The 18465-nt window shown below is 47.2% G+C and overlaps 1 protein-coding gene across 3 annotated transcripts in view; it reads left to right on the top strand.

Annotated features, from left to right (window-relative positions):
- Positions 1-18465, top strand: part of LOC140730862 (thrombospondin-2-like) — a 219461-nt gene that overhangs the window by 139173 nt on the left and 61823 nt on the right. For all 3 annotated transcript variants that reach the window (XM_073051832.1, XM_073051833.1, XM_073051835.1), the window contains exon 7: positions 16353-16446. In XM_073051832.1, coding sequence (XP_072907933.1) covers positions 16353-16446 — 94 coding nt within the window. The remainder of the gene's footprint in view (positions 1-16352; positions 16447-18465) is intronic.

Below are 18465 nucleotides of genomic sequence, written 5' to 3'. Positions count from 1 at the left end.
AGGTTAAGACCTACAAGTATCTGGGAGTACAGTTAGACGAGAAGCTAGACTGGACTGCCAACACAGATGCCTTGTGCAGGAAGGCACAGAGTCGACTGTACTTCCTAAGAAGGTTGGCGTCATTCAATGTCTGTAGTGAGATGCTGAAGATGTTCTATAGGTCAGTTGTGGAGAGCGCCCTCTTCTTTGTGGTGGCGTGTTGGGGAGGAAGCATTAAGAAGAGGGACGCCTCACGTCTTAATAAGCTGGTAAGGAAGGCGGGCTCTGTCGTGGGCAAAGTACTGGAGGGTTTAACATCGGTAGCTGAGCGAAGGGCGCTGAGTAGGCTACGGTCAATTATGGATAACTCTGAACATCCTCTACATAGCACCATCCAGAGACAGAGAAGCAGTTTCAGCGACAGGTTACTATCGATGCAATGCTCCTCAGACAGGATGAAGAGGTCAATACTCCCCAATGCCATTAGGCTTTACAATTCTACCGCCAGGACTTAAGAACTTTTTAAAAGCTATTATTAATGCTTTTTGAGATAGTGATTTAGATGCATATCATATTTTTTTACTGAGTTAAGTATTGTATGTAATTAGTTTTGCTACAACAAGTGTATGGGACATTGGAAAAAAAGTTGAATTTCCCCATGGGGATGAATAAAGTATCTATCTATCTATCTATCTATCTATATTCTTCTCGTGCTGACATGGATGATTCACCGGGGATATTCACAAATGGGTCACAGACCCATTCCTTTGCACGTCCTGGATGATTTGCGGTTGGGAAGTAACGCTCGAATTCTGTCGACAGCGAAGATAGGTGATCGCGCACCAGCTGTGAGAAGGACGGTGCAGCCTCAGTCTCTCCCAAAATCCCAGCTAATGTTGGGAACATGTCAAATATGCCCCTGTCCACTCGCCGTCCCCACAGTTCCAGTTTGGCCTTGAAAGCAGACGCTTTATCTGCCAACTTGAAGGCAGTTATCATTCTCCCCTGAAGTGACAAATTGAATTCATTGAGCAGGTTGAAGATGTCACACAGATAAGCGAGTTTTGGTATCCACTCCTCGTCACATAGTGACTCGTTAAGCCATTCCAACAACTGTGCTTCGATGTCCTCCGCTATGTCATCGATTCTCCTTGAAACTGAGGTAGCTGAAAGAGAAACCTGTGCCATCTTGTTAGCTGCAGCTTCTCCCAACAGTTTACGGCACATGTCCCTGGCAGCAGGTAGAATCAATTCTTCACCAACAGTGAAAGGCTTCTTAGCCTTAGCAATACGGCTGGCCACTAAGTACGATGCTCTCAGAGCAGCAGCATTTGTGGAGACAGTGGCTCTCAGCACTTGCTTCTGGCCTGCTTGCCCACGTTTTTTCCGTTCAAAAAACTCAACGGGTTTGTCTTTAAGTGCAGGGCGTTTGGACTTAAGGTGTCAAAGCAGTTTTGAGGGCTTCATTGCCTCATTAGACAGTTTGTCTCCACATAACACACACAGGGGGCTTGGAGCGTGCAGGACACCGATCAAATGAAAGCCTTATTTTATGTATGACTCGTCATATTTTCTGTTGAAGGAAGCTTTCTGTTTTTGCAGTCTTGGCTTCAGCTGTCTCTGCGTTATCATCATCGTTAGGCCTTTTATGTCCCCTACCACCTCTTCCAAAGAAACTCTCAAGCAACGTTTGTTTTTACTCATCGAGTAGTTGTAGGTTAATGACCAACTGATGACCTCGCGGGCGTTCAAGTTCAACAGTGGGCGTGACAGGGAATGAGGAAAGGTGCAGCTGACTCGTATCGTTTCATATCGCCAAATCATATCGTTCCCTCGCGGCCCGGTAGCACAAGCATTGCGGCCCAGTGGTTGGGGACCACTGGAATTAAATACGGGTTGCTAGGGTGGAATTGAACATGGGTTTTAGGGGGGGGGGGGTGTTGAACATGAGTTGCTGGGGGTGAATTGAATACGGGTTGCTGATGGTTGAATTGAGCATGGGTTGCTGACGGTGGAATTGAACACGCATTGCTGAGGATGGAATTGAACACGGGTTGCTGACAGTAGATTTGAATATGGTTTGCTGTTGTTGGAATTGAACACAGGTTGGTGACAGTAGATTTGAATACGGTTTGCTGTTGTTGGAATTGAACACGGGTTGATGACGGTGGAAATGAACATGGGTCGTTAGGGTGGAATTGATCACGGGCTGCTGATAGTGGAATTGAACATGGGTTGCTGTCTGTGAAATTGAATACAGTTTGCTGATGATGGAATTGAACACAGGCTGTTTATGGTGGAATTGAACAGGGGTTGTGGATGATGGAATTGAGCACTGCTTGCTGACGGTGATATTGAACACAACTAGCTGATGGTGGAAATGAATATGTGTTGTTGACGGTGGAAATGAACACTGGTTGCTGTTGTTGGAATTGAACACGGGTGCTGACAGTGGAATTGAACATAGGTTGTTGGGATGGAATTGAACACAGTTTGCTGGGGTTAAATTGAACACTGGTTGCTGACGGTGGAATTGAACCAGGGTTGCTGAAAGTGGAATTGAACACGGGTTACTGACGATGGAATTGAACACGGGTTGCTGAAGGTGGAATTGAACATGGGTTACTGACGATGGAATTGAACACGGGTTACTGACGATGGAATTGAACACGGATTGGTGACAGTGGAATTGAACGCGGGTTGATGACGGTGGAATTGAACACGGTTTGCTGTCGGAATTGAAGATAGGTTGCTGACGGTGGAATTGAACACGGGTTGCTGACGGTGGAATTGAACACGGGTTACTGACGATGGAATTGAACACGGGTTACTGACGATGGAATTGAACACGGATTGGTGACAGTGGAATTGAACATGGGTTGCTGGGGTGGAATTTAACATGGGTTGCTGACGGTGGAATTGAACGCGGGTTGATGACGGTGGAATTGAACGCAGGTTGCTGATAATGGAATTGAACACGGTTTGCTGTCGGAATTGAAGATAGGTTGCTGACGGTGGAATTTAACACGGATTGGTGACGGTGGAATTGAACACGGGTTGCTGACGGTGGAATTGAACGCGGGTTGATGACGGTGGAATTGAACGCAGGTTGCTGATAATGGAATTGAACACGGTTTGCTGTCGGAATTGAACAGGGGTTGCTGACGGAATTTAACACGGGTTGCTGATGTTGGAATTGAACATGGCTTACTGATGGTGGAATTGAGCATGGGTTGCGGATGGTGAAATTTAAAAAGGATCTAAAAAGTGTGGATTGGAACAGGTTGTTCTCTAGCAAGGATGTGATTGTTAAGTGTGAGAAATCTAAAGAGAAATTTTGAGAGTGCAGAGTTTGTACGTTCCTGTAAGGATTAAAGGCAAAATGAATAAGAATAAGGAACCTTGGTTCTCGAGGGATATTGGAACTCTGATAAAGAAGAAGAGAGATGTATAACGTATAGGCAACAGCGAGTAAATAAGGAGCTTGAGGAGTATAAAAAGTGCAAAAAAACTTAAGAAAGAAATCAGGAGGGCTAAAAGAAGACATGAGGTTGCTTCGGCAGTCAAGGTGAAGGGTAATGCTAACAGTTTCTACAGGTATGTTAAGAGCAAAAGGATAGTAAGGGATAAAATTGGTCCTCTTAAAGATCAGATTGGTCAGCTATGTATAAAACCAAAAGAAATGGGGGAGATCTTAAATGGGTTTTTGCATCTGTATTTACTAAGGAAACTGGCATGGAGTCTATGGAAATAAGGCAAACAGGTAGTGAGGTCATGGAACCTATACAGATTGAAGAGGAGGAGGTGCTTGCTATCTTGAGGCAAATCAGAGCAGTTAAGTCCCCAGGACCTGACAGGATATTCCCTCGGACCTTGAAGGAGACTAGAGTTGAAATTGCAGGGGCCCTGGCAGATATATTTAAAATGACAGTAACTACGGTTGAGGTGCAGGAGGATTGGAGGATAGCTCATGTTGTTCCATTGTTTAAAAAAGACTCTTAAAAGTAATCCAGGAAATTATAGGCCGGTAAATTTGATGTCGGTAGTAGGTAAATTATTGGAAGGAGTACTGAGAGATAGGATCTACAAGTATTTGGATAGACAGGGCGAGTCAACACGTCTTTATGCGTGATAGGTCACGTTTAACCAATTTATTAGAGTTTTTTGAGGAGGTTACCAGGAAAGTGGATGAAGGGAAGGCAGTGGATGTTGTATACTTGGACTTCAGTAAGGCCTTTGACAAGGTCCCGCATGGGAGGTTAGTTAGGAAGATTCAGTCGCTATGTATACATGGTGAGGTAGTAAATTGGATTAGACATTGGCTCAGTGGGAGAAGCCAGAGAGTGGTAGTGGAGGATTGCTTCTCTGAGTGGAGGACTGGGGCTAGTGGTGTGCCACAGGGATCAGTGCTGGGTCCATTGTTATTTGTCATCTATATCAATGATCTGGATGATAATGTGGTAAATTGGTTCAGCAAATTTGCTGATGATACAAAGATTGGAGGTGTAGTGGACAGTGAGGAAGGTTTTCAAAGCTTGCAGAGGGATTTGGACCAGTCGGAGGAATGGGCTGAAAATGTCAGATGGAGTTTAATACAGACAAGTGTGAGGTATTGCACTTTGGAAGGTCAAACCAAGGTAGAACATACAAGGTAGATGGTAGGACACTGAGGAGTGCAGTAGAACAGAGGGATCTGGGAATACAGATACAAAATTCCCTAAAAGTGGCATCACAGGTTGATATTGTTGTAAAAAGAGCTTTTGGTACATTGGCCTTTATAAATCAAACAGTTGCGTATAAGAGTTGGAATGTAATGGTGAGGTTGTATAAGACATTGGTGAGGCTGAATTTGGAGTATTGTGAGCAGTTTTGGTCACCTAATTACAGGAAGGATATTAATAAGGTTGAAAGAGTGCAGAGATGGTTTACAAGGATGTTGCCGGGACTTGAGAAACTGAGTTACAGAGAAAGGTTGAATAGGTTAGGACTTTATTCCCTGGAGTGTAGAAGAATGAGGGGAGACTTGATAGAGGTATATAAAATTATGATGGGTATAGATAGAGTGAATGCAAGCAGGCTTTTTCCACTGAGGCCAGGGAAGGAAAAATAAACCAGAGGACATGGGTTAAGGGTGAAGTGGGAAAAGTTTAAAGGGAACATGGGGGGGGGGGGGGCTACTTCACACAGAGAGTGGTGGGAGTGTGGAATGAGCTGCCAGATGAAGTAGTAAATGTGGGCTCACTTTTAACATTTAAGAAAAACTTGGACAGGTACATGGATGAGAGGGGCATGGAGGGATATGGTCCAGGTTCAGGTCAGTGAGACTAGGCAGAAAAATGGTTTGGCACAGGCAAGAAGGGCCGAAGGGCCTGTTTCTGTGATGTAATGTTCTATGGTTCAATGGTTCTATGGTTTGTTAACGGTGGAATTGAACATGGGTTGATGACGGTGGAATTGAAAACAGGTTACAAATGGTGAAATTGAACAGGGGTTGCTGTTGTTGGAATTGAACACGGGTTGATGACAGTGGAAGTGAACACGGGTTGCGGATGGTGGAAACGAACACGGGTTGCGGATGGTGGAATTGAACACGGGTTGATGACGGTGGAAGTGAACACGGGTTGCGGATGGTGGAAGTGAACACGGGTTGCGGATGGTGGAAACGAACACGGGTTGCGGATGGTGGAAACGAACACGGGTTGATGACGGTGGAAACGAACACGGGTTGCTGACAGTGGAAATGAACACAGTTTGCAGGCATGGAATTAAACGCAGGTTGCTAACAGTGGAAATGAACACAGGTTGCGGACAATAGAATTGAACACCATTTGTTGGGGAGCAATTGAACATGGTTTGCTATTGTTGGAATTGAACTCGGGTTGCTGACTGAAATTGAACAGGGTTTGTTTGCAGTGTAATTGAACACGGGCTGTTTGCGGTGTAATTGAACACGGGCTGTTTGCGGTGTAATTGAACACGGGTTGCGGATGGTGTAATTGAACGCGGGTTGCTGACGGTGGAATTGAACACGGGTTGCTGACTGTGTATTGAACAGGGGTAATTAATGGTAGAATTGAAGACGGATCGTTGGGGTGGAATTGAACACGGGTTGCTGATGGTAGAATTGAACACGGGTTGCTGACAGAATTGAACACGAGTTCTGGTGTTGAATTGAACATGGTTTGGGGATGGTTGAATTGAACACGGGTCTTTGACAGTGTAATTAAACACGAGTTTTTGGGTGGGATTGAACATGAGTTGTTGTGGTGGAATTGAACACGGGTTGCTGACGATGAAATTTAACACGGGTTACAGAAGGTGGAATTGAACACGGGTTCCTGGGGTTAAATTGAACACTGTTTGTGGATGGTAGAATTGAACGTAGATTGCTGGAGTGGAATTGAACACGGGTTACTTATGATGGAATTGAACATGGTTTGCTGGGGTTGAATTGTACACGGGTTTTTGACGGTGTAATTGAACATGAGTTATTGGGGTGGAATTCAACACAGGTTGCTGATGGTGAAAAGAACAAGGGTTGTTGAGGTGAAATTGTACACGGGTTGCTGACGGTGGAATTGAACACGAGTTGCTGACGGTGGAATTGAACAGGGGTTACTGATGGTGTAATTGAACACGGGTTGCTGACGATGGAATTGAACACGGGTTGCTGACGGTGGAATTGAGCACGGGTTGCTGACGGTGGAATTGAACAGGGGTTGCTGACGGTGTAATTGAACACGGGTTGCTGACGGTGGAATTGAACACGGGTTGCTGACGGTGGAATTGAACAGGGGTTGCTGACGGTGGAATTGAACAGGGGTTACTGACGGTGGAATTGAACACGGGTTACTGACGGTGGAATTGAACACGGGTTGCTGACGGTGGAATTGAACACGGGTTGCTGACGGTGGAATTGACACGGGTTGCTGACGGTGGAACTGAACAGGGGTTGCTGACGGTGGAACTGAACACGGGTTGCTGACGGTGGAATTGAACACGGGTTGCTGGGGTGGAATTGAACACGGGTTGCTGACGGTGGAATTGAACACGGGTTGCTGGGGTGGAATTGAACACGGGTTGCTGACGGTGGAATTGAACACGGGTTGCTGACGGTGGAATTGAACACGGGTTGCTGGGGTGGAATTGAACACGGGTTGCTGACGGTGGAATTGAACAGGGGTTACTGACGGTGGAATTGAACAGGGGTTGCTGACGGTGGAATTGAACAGGGGTTGCTGATGGTAGAATTGAACAGGGGTTGCTGATGGTGGAATTGAACATAATAGCTGATGGTGGAATTGAACAGGGGTTGCTGACGATGGAATTGAACACGGGTTGCTGACGGTGGAATTGAACACGGGTTGCTGACGGTGGAATTGAACAGGGGTTGCTGATGGTAGAATTGAACAGGGTTTGCTGATGGTGGAATTGTACATAATAGCTGATGGTGGAATTGAACAGGGGTTGCTGACGATGGAATTGAACACGGGTTGCTGACGATGGAATTGAACAGGGGTTACTGACGGTGGAATTAAACAGGGGTTGCTGATGGTAGAATTGAACAGGGGTTGCTGATGGTGGAATTGAACATAATAGCTGATGGTGGAATTGAACACGGGTTGCTGACGGTGGAATTGAACACGGGTTGCCGACGGTAGAATTGAACACGGCTTGCCGACGGTGGAATTGAACAGGGGTTGCTGACGGTGGAATTGAACACGGGTTGCTGGGGTAGAATTGAACACGGGTTGCTGATGGTGGAATTGAACACGGGTTGCTGGGGTGTAATTGAACAGGGGTTGCTGACGGTGGAATTGAACACGGGTTGCTGATGGTGGAATTGAACAGGGGTTGCTGACGGTGGAATTGAACAGGGGTTACTGACGGTGGAATTGAACACGGGTTACTGACGGTGGAATTGAACACGGGTTGCTGACGGTGGAATTGAACACGGGTTGCTGGGGTGGAATTGAACACGGGTTGCTGACGGTGGAATTGAACAGGGGTTACTGACGGTGGAATTGAACAGGGGTTGCTGACGGTGGAATTGAACAGGGGTTGCTGATGGTAGAATTGAACAGGGGTTGCTGATGGTGGAATTGAACATAATAGCTGATGGTGGAATTGAACAGGGGTTGCTGACGATGGAATTGAACACGGGTTGCTGACGGTGGAATTGAACACGGGTTGCTGACGGTGGAATTGAACACGGGTTGCTGACGGTGGAATTGAACAGGGGTTGCTGATGGTAGAATTGAACAGGGTTTGCTGATGGTGGAATTGTACATAATAGCTGATGGTGGAATTGAACAGGGGTTGCTGACGATGGAATTGAACACGGGTTGCTGACGATGGAATTGAACAGGGGTTACTGACGGTGGAATTAAACAGGGGTTGCTGATGGTAGAATTGAACAGGGGTTGCTGATGGTGGAATTGAACACGGGTTGCTGACGGTGGAATTGAACACGGGTTGCCGACGGTGGAATTGAACACGGCTTGCCGACGGTGGAATTGAACAGGGGTTACTGACGGTGGAATTGAACACGGGTTGCTGGGGTAGAATTGAACACGGGTTGCTGATGGTGGAATTGAACACGGGTTGCTGGGGTGTAATTGAACAGGGGTTGCTGACGGTGGAATTGAACACGGGTTGCTGATGGTGGAATTGAACAGGGGTTGCTGATGGTGGAATTGAACGGGTTGCTGACGGTGGAATTGAACAGGGGTTACTGACGGTGGAATTGAACACGGGTTGCTGATGGTGGAATTGAACACTGGTTGCTGACGGTGGAATTGAACACGGTTTACTGACGGTGGAATTGAACAGGGGTTACTGACGGTGGAATTGAACACGGGTTGCTGACGGTGGAATTGAACACGGTTTACTGACGGTGGAATTGAACACGGGTTGCTGACGGTGGAATTGAACACGGGTTGCTGACGGTGGAATTGAACACGGTTTACTGACCGTGGAATTGAACACGGGTTGCTGACGGTGGAATTGAACATGGTTTAATGACCGTGGAATTGAACACGGGTTGCTGACGGTGGAATTGAAAATGGTTTACTGATGGTGGAATTGAACATGGTTTACTGACCGTGGAATTGAACACGGGTTGCTGATGGTGGAATTGAACATTGTTTACTGATGGTGGAATTGAACACGGGTTGCTGACGGTGGAATTGAACACGGGTTGCTGATGGTGGAATTGAACAGGGGTTGCTGATGGTGGAATTGAACGGGTTGCTGACGGTGGAATTGAACAGGGGTTACTGACGGTGGAATTGAACACGGGTTGCTGATGGTGGAATTGAACACTGGTTGCTGACGGTGGAATTGAACACGGTTTACTGACGGTGGAATTGAACGGGGGTTACTGACGGTGGAATTGAACACGGGTTGCTGACGGTGGAATTGAACACGGGTTGCTGACGGTGGAATTGAACACGGTTTACTGACGGTGGAATTGAACACGTGTTGCTGACGGTGGAATTGAACACGGGTTGCTGACGGTGGAATTGAACACGGTTTACTGACCGTGGAATTGAACACGGGTTGCTGACGGTGGAATTGAACATGGTTTAATGACCGTGGAATTGAACACGGGTTGCTGACGGTGGAATTGAAAATGGTTTACTGATGGTGGAATTGAACATGGTTTACTGACCGTGGAATTGAACACGGGTTGCTGATGGTGGAATTGAACAGGGGTTGCTGACGGTGGAATTGAACATTGTTTACTGATGGTGGAATTGAACACGGGTTGCTGACGGTGGAATTGAACACGGGTTGCTGATGGTGGAATTGAACAGGGGTTGCTGACGGTGGAATTGAACATGGTTTACTGACGGTGGAATTGAACACAGGCTGCTGGCACTGTAACAGCTTCACTCTAACTGCTTCGCTGCCATGGCCCCCTATTCCCTCATTGTTTACATGTAGTTTGTTTACATACCAAAGTTCATAAACCTGGTTATTAATGGCACATGTACTGGCGCGTGCGATTCATTGCAGCCATTCATTACATCATTGTATTGAGGCAGTACAAGGGAAAACCAAAATCTAAAGTCAATGTCAAGTTTATTGCCATATGAATAAATACATGGATGCACGTGTGCAATGGAAACCTTAATTGTCGCAACATCATGAGCACATATTCACAAGACAATCACAATTTTATTTATTTATTGAGGTACAATGTGGGCCATCAAGCCTCACTGCAAGATCTATTTTGATGCAAAGTGACCAGAATAGTCATGGTGTTGTTAATTCTGCTGATGACTTGGGTTTGGACAGTTTGTTCCGGAATCGAATAGTTGAAGGGAAGTAGCTGTTCTAGAACCTGGAGGCGTGGGAGTTCAAGCCTCCAGCTGTGAGAATTTGTCATGGCCCGGGCAGTGGAAATCTTTAATGATGGATCTTGCCTTCTTGAGGCAATGCCTCCTATAGATGCCGTCCACGGTGGGAATGACAGAGAACCAATAACAGAATGCAGAATATCGTGTTGCGGTGAGGCATTGCAGGTAGACAATAAGGCCATAATGAGGTAGATTGTGATCTTGTACTTGCACCCATTACACCACTGGCACTGAAGGTCCTCCATCTCTATCTGTCAATGCAGTCACTCTCTGATGGAGAAGGACTCTTCTTCGCTGTTTCCATTTTTTACCATGTTTTTCCAGTCAGGGTTGTTAGCCCTGAGCTGAATCCCCCAAATCCTGAGGGCCAGTGGACCACCCTTAGTCTGGCCTCTACACTTTGACCTGGTTGACCCTACCAATAGTCAGAGCACAAAGGCCTGACTCTAGTCAATGTAGCTCTCCAGGTCATTGAGGGACACAAGCCTGCAAACCCTTTGACAAGGTGTGGGCCTCTTGTATCTCAATCATAATCCAATTACAATTCCTTTATGTTACAATACTGAGCACATTGTCAATCTGAATAGCAGGCAACTAAGCATAAAACTGGGTGCCAATAGGTATAGCTAATCAAAGTGCTGAACTCAAATGACATTTTCTTTAAGCGTGCATGATGAGGTTTAATTCCTTCAACTATTAGTCATACTTGCTCAATGCCACATGTTAAGAATCAGGAAACTCTTCAGTGTTTAATATGCGACTCAGTCTGATGCCATAAAAATTCATTCAGAGAAACAGATAATTGGGAGCAGACTGAGTTTGAGGATAAAAACAAACTTTTGCTGGAAGATGATCCGAGCTGTTGAGCCTGAGAATGTGTCATTGACTTGGAGAGAGTCTTTGAACAGACACAGTTACTGGGAACTCGTGTAGGGAATTCTGTCATCTGGAAACAGAGCCAGATTTTCTTTTGGGTGGAGATGCACTCAGCAGTAACTTTTTCCTGTACCTCCTTTATCTAATAAAGTGGCCACTGAGCATATTTTGGGGGGTTTCTGCTGCTGTGCCATCCACTTCAAGGTTCGATGTGTTGTGTGTTCAGAGAAGCTCTTCTGCACACCTCTGTTGTAACGTGTGGTTATTTGAGTTACCGTCACCTTCCTGTCAACTTGAACCAGTCTGACATTCTCCTCTGACCTCTCTCATTAACAAGGCATTTCACTCACAGAACTGCTTTTCACAACATTTTCTGTAAAGTCTAGAGACTTGTGCGTGAAAATCCCAGGAGATTAGCAGTTTCTGAGACACTCAAACTACCCTGCCTGGCACCAACAATCATTCCACGGTCAAACTCATTGAGATCACATTTCTTCCCCTTCCTGCTGTTTGATCTGAACAACAACTGAACCTCTTGACCATGCCTGCATGCTTTCATGCGTTGAGTTGCTGTCACATGATTTGCGTTAGCGAGCAGGCGTACAGGTGGCCACTGAGTGAAAGTTTTTGGTGGAGGGTTTGATAGATGTCATGAGGAGATGTTGGGCATTCAGCCAGGACCATGGCCAAACCTGTGCCAGGGCACAGCTATATCCGAAATGGACCTCAGAAGGTGTCCCAGTAGTGCAGCAGTTAGCGTAATGCTTTACAGCGATAGCTGTAAGATCAGGGCTCATTTCTTGCTGCTATCTGTAAGGAGTTTGTACATTCTCCCTGTGACCATGAGTGCTTCCTCTGGGGGCTCCAGTTTCTACCCAAATTCTAAAGTCATGCAGGTTAGGGTTAGTGAGCTGGCATCAGAAATGTGGTGATACCTGCAGGCTGCCTAGCGCAATCCCTCGCCGATGTGAATTAACTTGTAGCAAACGACATATTTCACTGTATGTTCCAACGTACATGTGACAATTAAATAAAGCTGAAAGCTAATTAATGGTCATAGTCTTATTGCTGAGATATATCAAGGATGTGTTGGGACACATCATCAATGACGTAACCTGGGGCCTTTCAACATCGGACAGCCTCACCCAGGTGATCAGGCCACAGCTTGTGTCGCAGCAGCACTGGTCCATGGGTCACTCTTCTTGTCCACAGCCTTTGTGACGGTGCTGATGGCTCTTTTCTTTGCAGCCCCTGTAATACCAAAGAGAGAGTAGGGTCTGCAGAGTGAACAGCCGGCTGAACCTCTACACCCCACCTCTACAGGCTCACATCATGCTCTCCACCCCTATCTCTGCCACTGATCTACCAGTTCCTGGTATTTGGTCTCCTCAGTCCGGTCTTCCCAAGCAACTGTCAGCTCTAGCATGACCGACTGCTTTGAGGTTTCTGACAAAATGACCACGTCTGACCTCAGGGATGATGATGTGATGAAGCCAGGGATCTTCAATTGCTTGCCAAGATGGACTTTCAGTTGCCATTCAGACGCCATGGTGAGCAAGCCTGTTGGTGATCTGTGGTAGGTCTCCAGCTTTGACAAAAGCTATGGGCTTTCTGAGTTGATGGGGGTGCCTATTGTTGTTAATGGCCGAGGAGAGACTTTCTGCCACTGCCTTCAGAGGCTGGTCACGGTGCCAGTGGCTGAGGATGTCAAAATGTCTCTCAGTCGAGGCTTTTAAGAGACAATTGGATAGGCACATGGATGAAAGGAAGATGAGGGATATGGACCGGTGTAGGTAGGAGGGATTAGTGTTTGGGTGTTTTTGATTTGCTTTTTAGCTGGTTCGGCACAGGATTCTATACGCTATAAGCTGCAGGGTCCCTCTGCCAGGGCAGAGAGGACATGATGGTGCCTCACTTTTGCCCCAAGCAATATGTTCACTGGATTAGACGGCACTGGGGTTCAGCCTGACAGATGTTGGACCGGGAGATCTTCCACTTCAGCACACCCTCCCATCTTGTCCAAGCTCCCTGCTGTCCCATTCCCACCATCCTGGTGGTATGCACTTGCTCAACGGCTGCCCACACCTCCTCCTGGACCAGTTTGCATCTGTCCCTGTCCACGGCCCTGTCGAAGCAGGTTGAAGGGACAGTACCCAGCCCCATCTGACCAGATATCACTGTCCCTGTGACTCAGCTGTCTCCACTGCATCCTGGGCCTTCCACTTCCTGCCTGTCTGGATCTCAATTACTGCCGAAAACTCTATACGCAGCAATTCTCTTGTCCGGGAAACCATGAACTAGACCGAATCTCTCAGTAGCAAAGCTGACAATGATAGTTGACATGGTCTGGAGTCATCAATCGACATCTCCCTTGGTTATTGCCTCAATGATATGGACTATGTCTTCCTTAAACTGCAGCCATTCCTCCGATGGTTTGCTGGAGGCCACTTGACCTGCCACTCTGCCTGGAGTGGGAGCTTCTGGCATTTGGAGGTTCTGGACACTGTGGGCTGATTCTAGGCCAGGTTCCTTCTGCAACTCACCAGGAGTGAATCCTGAGCACTGTAACACTCTCTTCTTTCCCGCCATTTCAGCTTGGCCTGATGTATTTTTAGGCCACGCAGCTTCCTACAGATCTTGCAGACAGATGCACCTCTCACTCGTCATCGATGATCTGTTTGCGAAGGTTGGCATCCTTAGGTCGGTCCTGGCAAGCTGCTCATCCACCTGACCCCCGGGCTCCCCTGGGAGTATGCCTCTGCAGGTCCCTCTGTAGCGTGTAGGGTTTCTCCCTCTCAGAAGATGCCGGTTGCGGTGCTAGCCCTTCCTGTCCCAGTTGCCGTCCTTCCAAGCTGCCAATGGTATCTCCAGTAGTCACCTACCTGCCGTTGTTTGTCACCCAGACTATTCCTGGGTGTCACTGGCTGAGCCAGAGCTTATGATGCTGAGGTACATCCTAGGATGTGCTGGGACACATCATCGGTGATGTAACCGGTGCTCATCGGCTGATTCGCGTTTTTCAACATCAGACCAGGGGTGATCAGGCCCTGGCTAATGTCCCAGCAGCACTGGTCCACAGGTCACACCTCTTGATTCATAGCCATCTAGAATCTCTCTCAACAGCCTCTGTGACGATCCTGATGGCTCTTTTCTTTGCAGTCCATGTAATGCCAAGGAAAGAGTAGGTTCTGCACAGTGAGCAGCCAGCTAAACCTCTACACCTCACCTCCAGAATAACACAGCACAGTAATGGGTTCTTCAGCCCATCTGATTCATGCCAGCCACAGCATCCTCCTTGCTAGTTCCAGTTCCTCTTGTTCGGACCACAGCCCTCCAAGCCCTTCCCCTCCCAGTACTGATCCAAAAGTCTCTTAAACATCACAATTGTACTTGCCTCGATCCCCTCCTCCGGCAACCCATTGCAGGCATATAAGTCATGGTTCAGAGTTTGGACCTGAAATGTCGACAATTCCTTCCCCAACTACAGATGTTTTTCGACCTGCTGAATATAGCAAATGCAAGAAGCACAGTTGAATCAATGAAAGACCGCTCTCAACAGTTCTGACAAACAATCAAAGTGCAAAAATCAGCTATGAAAATACAGAAATAAAATTAATAATGATTATAATAATAAATTAGCAATAAATATCAGGAACGTGAGATGAAGACTCCTTGAAAGTGCGTCCACAGGTTGCAGGAACAGTTCAGTGATGGGGCGAGTGAAGTTATCTCCTCTGGTTCAAGAGCCTGATGACTGAGTGCAATAGATGTTCTTGAACCTGATGGTGTGAGTCCTGAGGCTCCTGTACCTTCTTCCTGAGGCAGCAGCAAGAAGAGAGCATGGCCTGGACGGTGGGGGTCCTCAATGATGGATGCTGCTTCCCTGTGACCGCAGCATGTTGTGAGAGATCGTAGAGTTGTACTGAACTAAACCTATCAGCCTGTCAGATCCTTACTAACCGTTTTCACATCAGTAATAATCCTGTGCCTGCATTAGCTTGGTATCCTTCAATATGCCTGTTTAAGTGCCTGTCTGGACTTCCCTTAAGGGTAGTAACTATATCTGATTCCATCACATCCTCTGGCAGTGGGTTCCAGATCAGCCAATCTCTGTGTAAAACTGCTTACCCGCATCAGATCTTGCTTAAAATTTCTTCCTCTCCCCTGAGATCCCTGTCCTCTCGTCCCTGAGATTCCCTAATCCTCTCCCCCGAGACACCTGGTCTCCTCTCCCCTGAGATTCCCGTAACGTTTCCCCTGAGATTCCTGTATTATCTCTTCACCCAAAATCCGCAAACCCTCTGTCCTGAATTTCTGACTCATCCCTCCTGAGATTGTCATCTCCCCGGCTCCAAGATTCCCATCCCCTCTCCCCCAAGATTCCCGTCCCCTCTCCCTGATTTCTCATCCCTGCTCCTCTTTGATGACAGTAAGAAGTTGAAAATATTGGACCCATTGGGATAGCCCCACTGGAAGATTCCCTGTCCAGTTTGCATGTACAGGTTTCCCCCGCTATCCGAAGGTACAGCGTTCCTATGAAACCGTTTGTAAGCCGAAATGTCGTAAAGTGAAGAAGCAATTACCATTAATTTATATGGGAAAAAATTTTGAGTGTTCCCAGACCTAAAAAAAAACCTACCAAATCAAACCAAATAACACACAAAACCTAAAATAACACGAACATATAGTAAAAGCAGGAATGATATGATAAATACACAGCCTATATATTGTATGTATGGTGTAGTTTCACTTATCAGAATCGGGAAGCCAAAATCGATTTGGAGAAAAAATTCAGCACGTACACACATGCGCACACAACTGCCCGCACAAGGCTTCACGGTCATGGTAGTCTTTCTCGGGGTAAACACACATATAAAGCGGGCGTCTTTTTTTCGTAAAAGCGAAAATCCTCTTTGGTTAGCGAAAACAGGTATTAATGTATGTCTTTCGTAACAGCGAGTTGTCGTAAAGTGAACGTTCAATAAATGGGGGCCACCTGTACTTCTTTGTCTGGAGGTAGTGATTCTGTTTGGAGGCATATCTCGAGTATTCCTTATGAGGGATAATGGTTCTGTTTGAGGCATTTCTGGGTCATTCCTGTGTGAGATAATGGTTCTGTTTACCTTTGTACAGGACTTCAGTATCATCTGTGGCCGAATCACCTGCCCTCCTGTGTCGTGTGCCAGCCCCTCCTTCATCGAGGGCGAGTGCTGCCCCTCCTGTCTCCGTGAGTACACCTACAGCGTTTCGTGCTGAAGTTCACAACTGCACACCGTGTTTCCGTGATTGCCCAGTGGGGATCAGAACTAGAAAACCCTTGTGGGGACAGGGCAGAGACGACAGGTGAAAGTACCATGTGTGTGTGTGTGTGTGTGTGTGTGTGTGTGTGTGTGTGTGTGTGTGTGTGTGTGTGTGTGTGTGTGTGTGTGTGTGTGTGTGTGTGTGTGTGTGTGTGTGTGTGTGTGTGTGCGCCTTTATGTATGGAGACTGGCACTGTGAGGAGATCAGCTTCGTTTGGGGAACTGCTCCATGTGGGGGACCTCTCTGTGAGGGACCAGCTCCGTGTGGGGGACCTGCTCTGTGAGAGGACCAGCTCCGTGTGAGGGCCTGCTCTGTGGGGGACCAGCTCTGTGTGGGGGACCTGCTCCATGTGAGGGGACCAGCTCCATGTGGGGGACCTGCTTTGTGCATGTGACCTGATCCTTGTGGGGACTGGCTCAGTGCAGGGTACCTGCTCCATGTGGGGAGCCTGCCCCATGAGGACTCCAGTCCCATGGGCTATCTAGTGAGTGCCACGGATGATGGGAACAGCTGAATTCCCCTCCACATCTGACAGCGTTATATCAGATATCCTGCTGAACAGTAAATGTTTCTCCTCTGAGATTCCTGCTCACTCTTTCCCAGTGGTTCCTATAGCTTCTCTCCTGGAAATTCCTGTACTTTCGCGCCTGGAATTCTCTTACCCACTCCCCTGGGATTCCCGTCTCTTTCCCCTGAGATTCCCATACCCTCTCTCCCAGAGATTCTTGTACTCTCTCCCCTCAGATTCCCATACTCTCTCACCTGGGATTCCCATCACACCCCTTGAGGTTCCTATGTCCTCCCTCCTGAACTTCCTGCGCCCGCTCTCCTGTGATTCTTTTCCCTCTGTAGCAGAGATTCTGATACCTTCTCCTCAGGATTCCCATACCCACTTCCCCAGGATTCCTATCTCTCTCTCCCCTGGGATTCCCTCTTTCCCTCGAGTTTCCTACTGCTCACCCCACCACCATCCTCGGGTATTTCCAAAACCTCTCTCGTCTGAGATTCTCAAACCCTTTTCCCCTGAGATTTCAGAAATCTCCCCTACCTCCTCTGATGACCATATGTTCGATATTTCAAGGTTCCCATTATGTTCATCACCTGAGATTTCTGTCTGCTCCACTTGGAAATTCCCATCTGCTCTGGGCTCTGGGATATTCCTGGGGATTTTGGCACTGGCTTTATACTCCTTTGCAGATTCTTGTACAAAAATGCAATTTAAGAAGTGATTTTGATTAGATTCTGCTGTTCTAGCAGAAGTTATCTCTGGGATTTATTTACACTGTGTTATAACAGATCACAGGGAGATAAGCTGCTGAAGTCCATGTTCTGAGGGTTTTGTGTTACAAGGAGAAGTCTTTGAGGTGGGTTGCCAGGGCTGTCTGGAACCATTCCCTACAGAGTGAGTCAAGATTCAGAGTCAGACAAGCAAGCTTGTAACGGTGAGGCTTTATAAAGCATTGCTCAGACCACATTTGGAGTATGGTGAGCAGTTTTGGGCCCCATATCTAAGGAATGATGTGCCGGCTTTGGAGAGGGCTTAAGGGAGGCTCCCGAGAATGATCCTGAGAATGAAAGGGTTAATGTATGGGGCGTGTTTGATGGCTCTGGACCTGTGTTCACCAGAGTTCAGAAGAAGGTGTGTTGGCAGGTTGTGGAGGTTGGTGGCAGGGGCATCTCACTGAAACTATTGAGTATTGAAAGGTCTTGAAAGAGTGGATGTGGAGAGTGTGTTTCCTATAGTGGGGGAGTCTGGGACCAGAGGACACAGATAGAGTGGATGTGGAGAGTGTGTTTCTGATAGTGGGGGAGTCTGGGACCAGAGGACACAGATAGAGTGGATGTGGAGAGGATGATTCCTATAGTGGGGGAGTCTAGGACCAGAGGGCACAGATAGAGTGGATGTGGAGAGTGTGTTTCTGATAGTGGGGGAGTCTGGGACCAG

The sequence above is a fragment of the Hemitrygon akajei genome, chromosome 7 (genome assembly GCF_048418815.1).
Source record: "Hemitrygon akajei chromosome 7, sHemAka1.3, whole genome shotgun sequence".
Classification (NCBI taxonomy): Eukaryota; Metazoa; Chordata; class Chondrichthyes; order Myliobatiformes; family Dasyatidae; genus Hemitrygon; species Hemitrygon akajei.
This window is presented reverse-complemented; position numbering and strand designations above follow the sequence as displayed.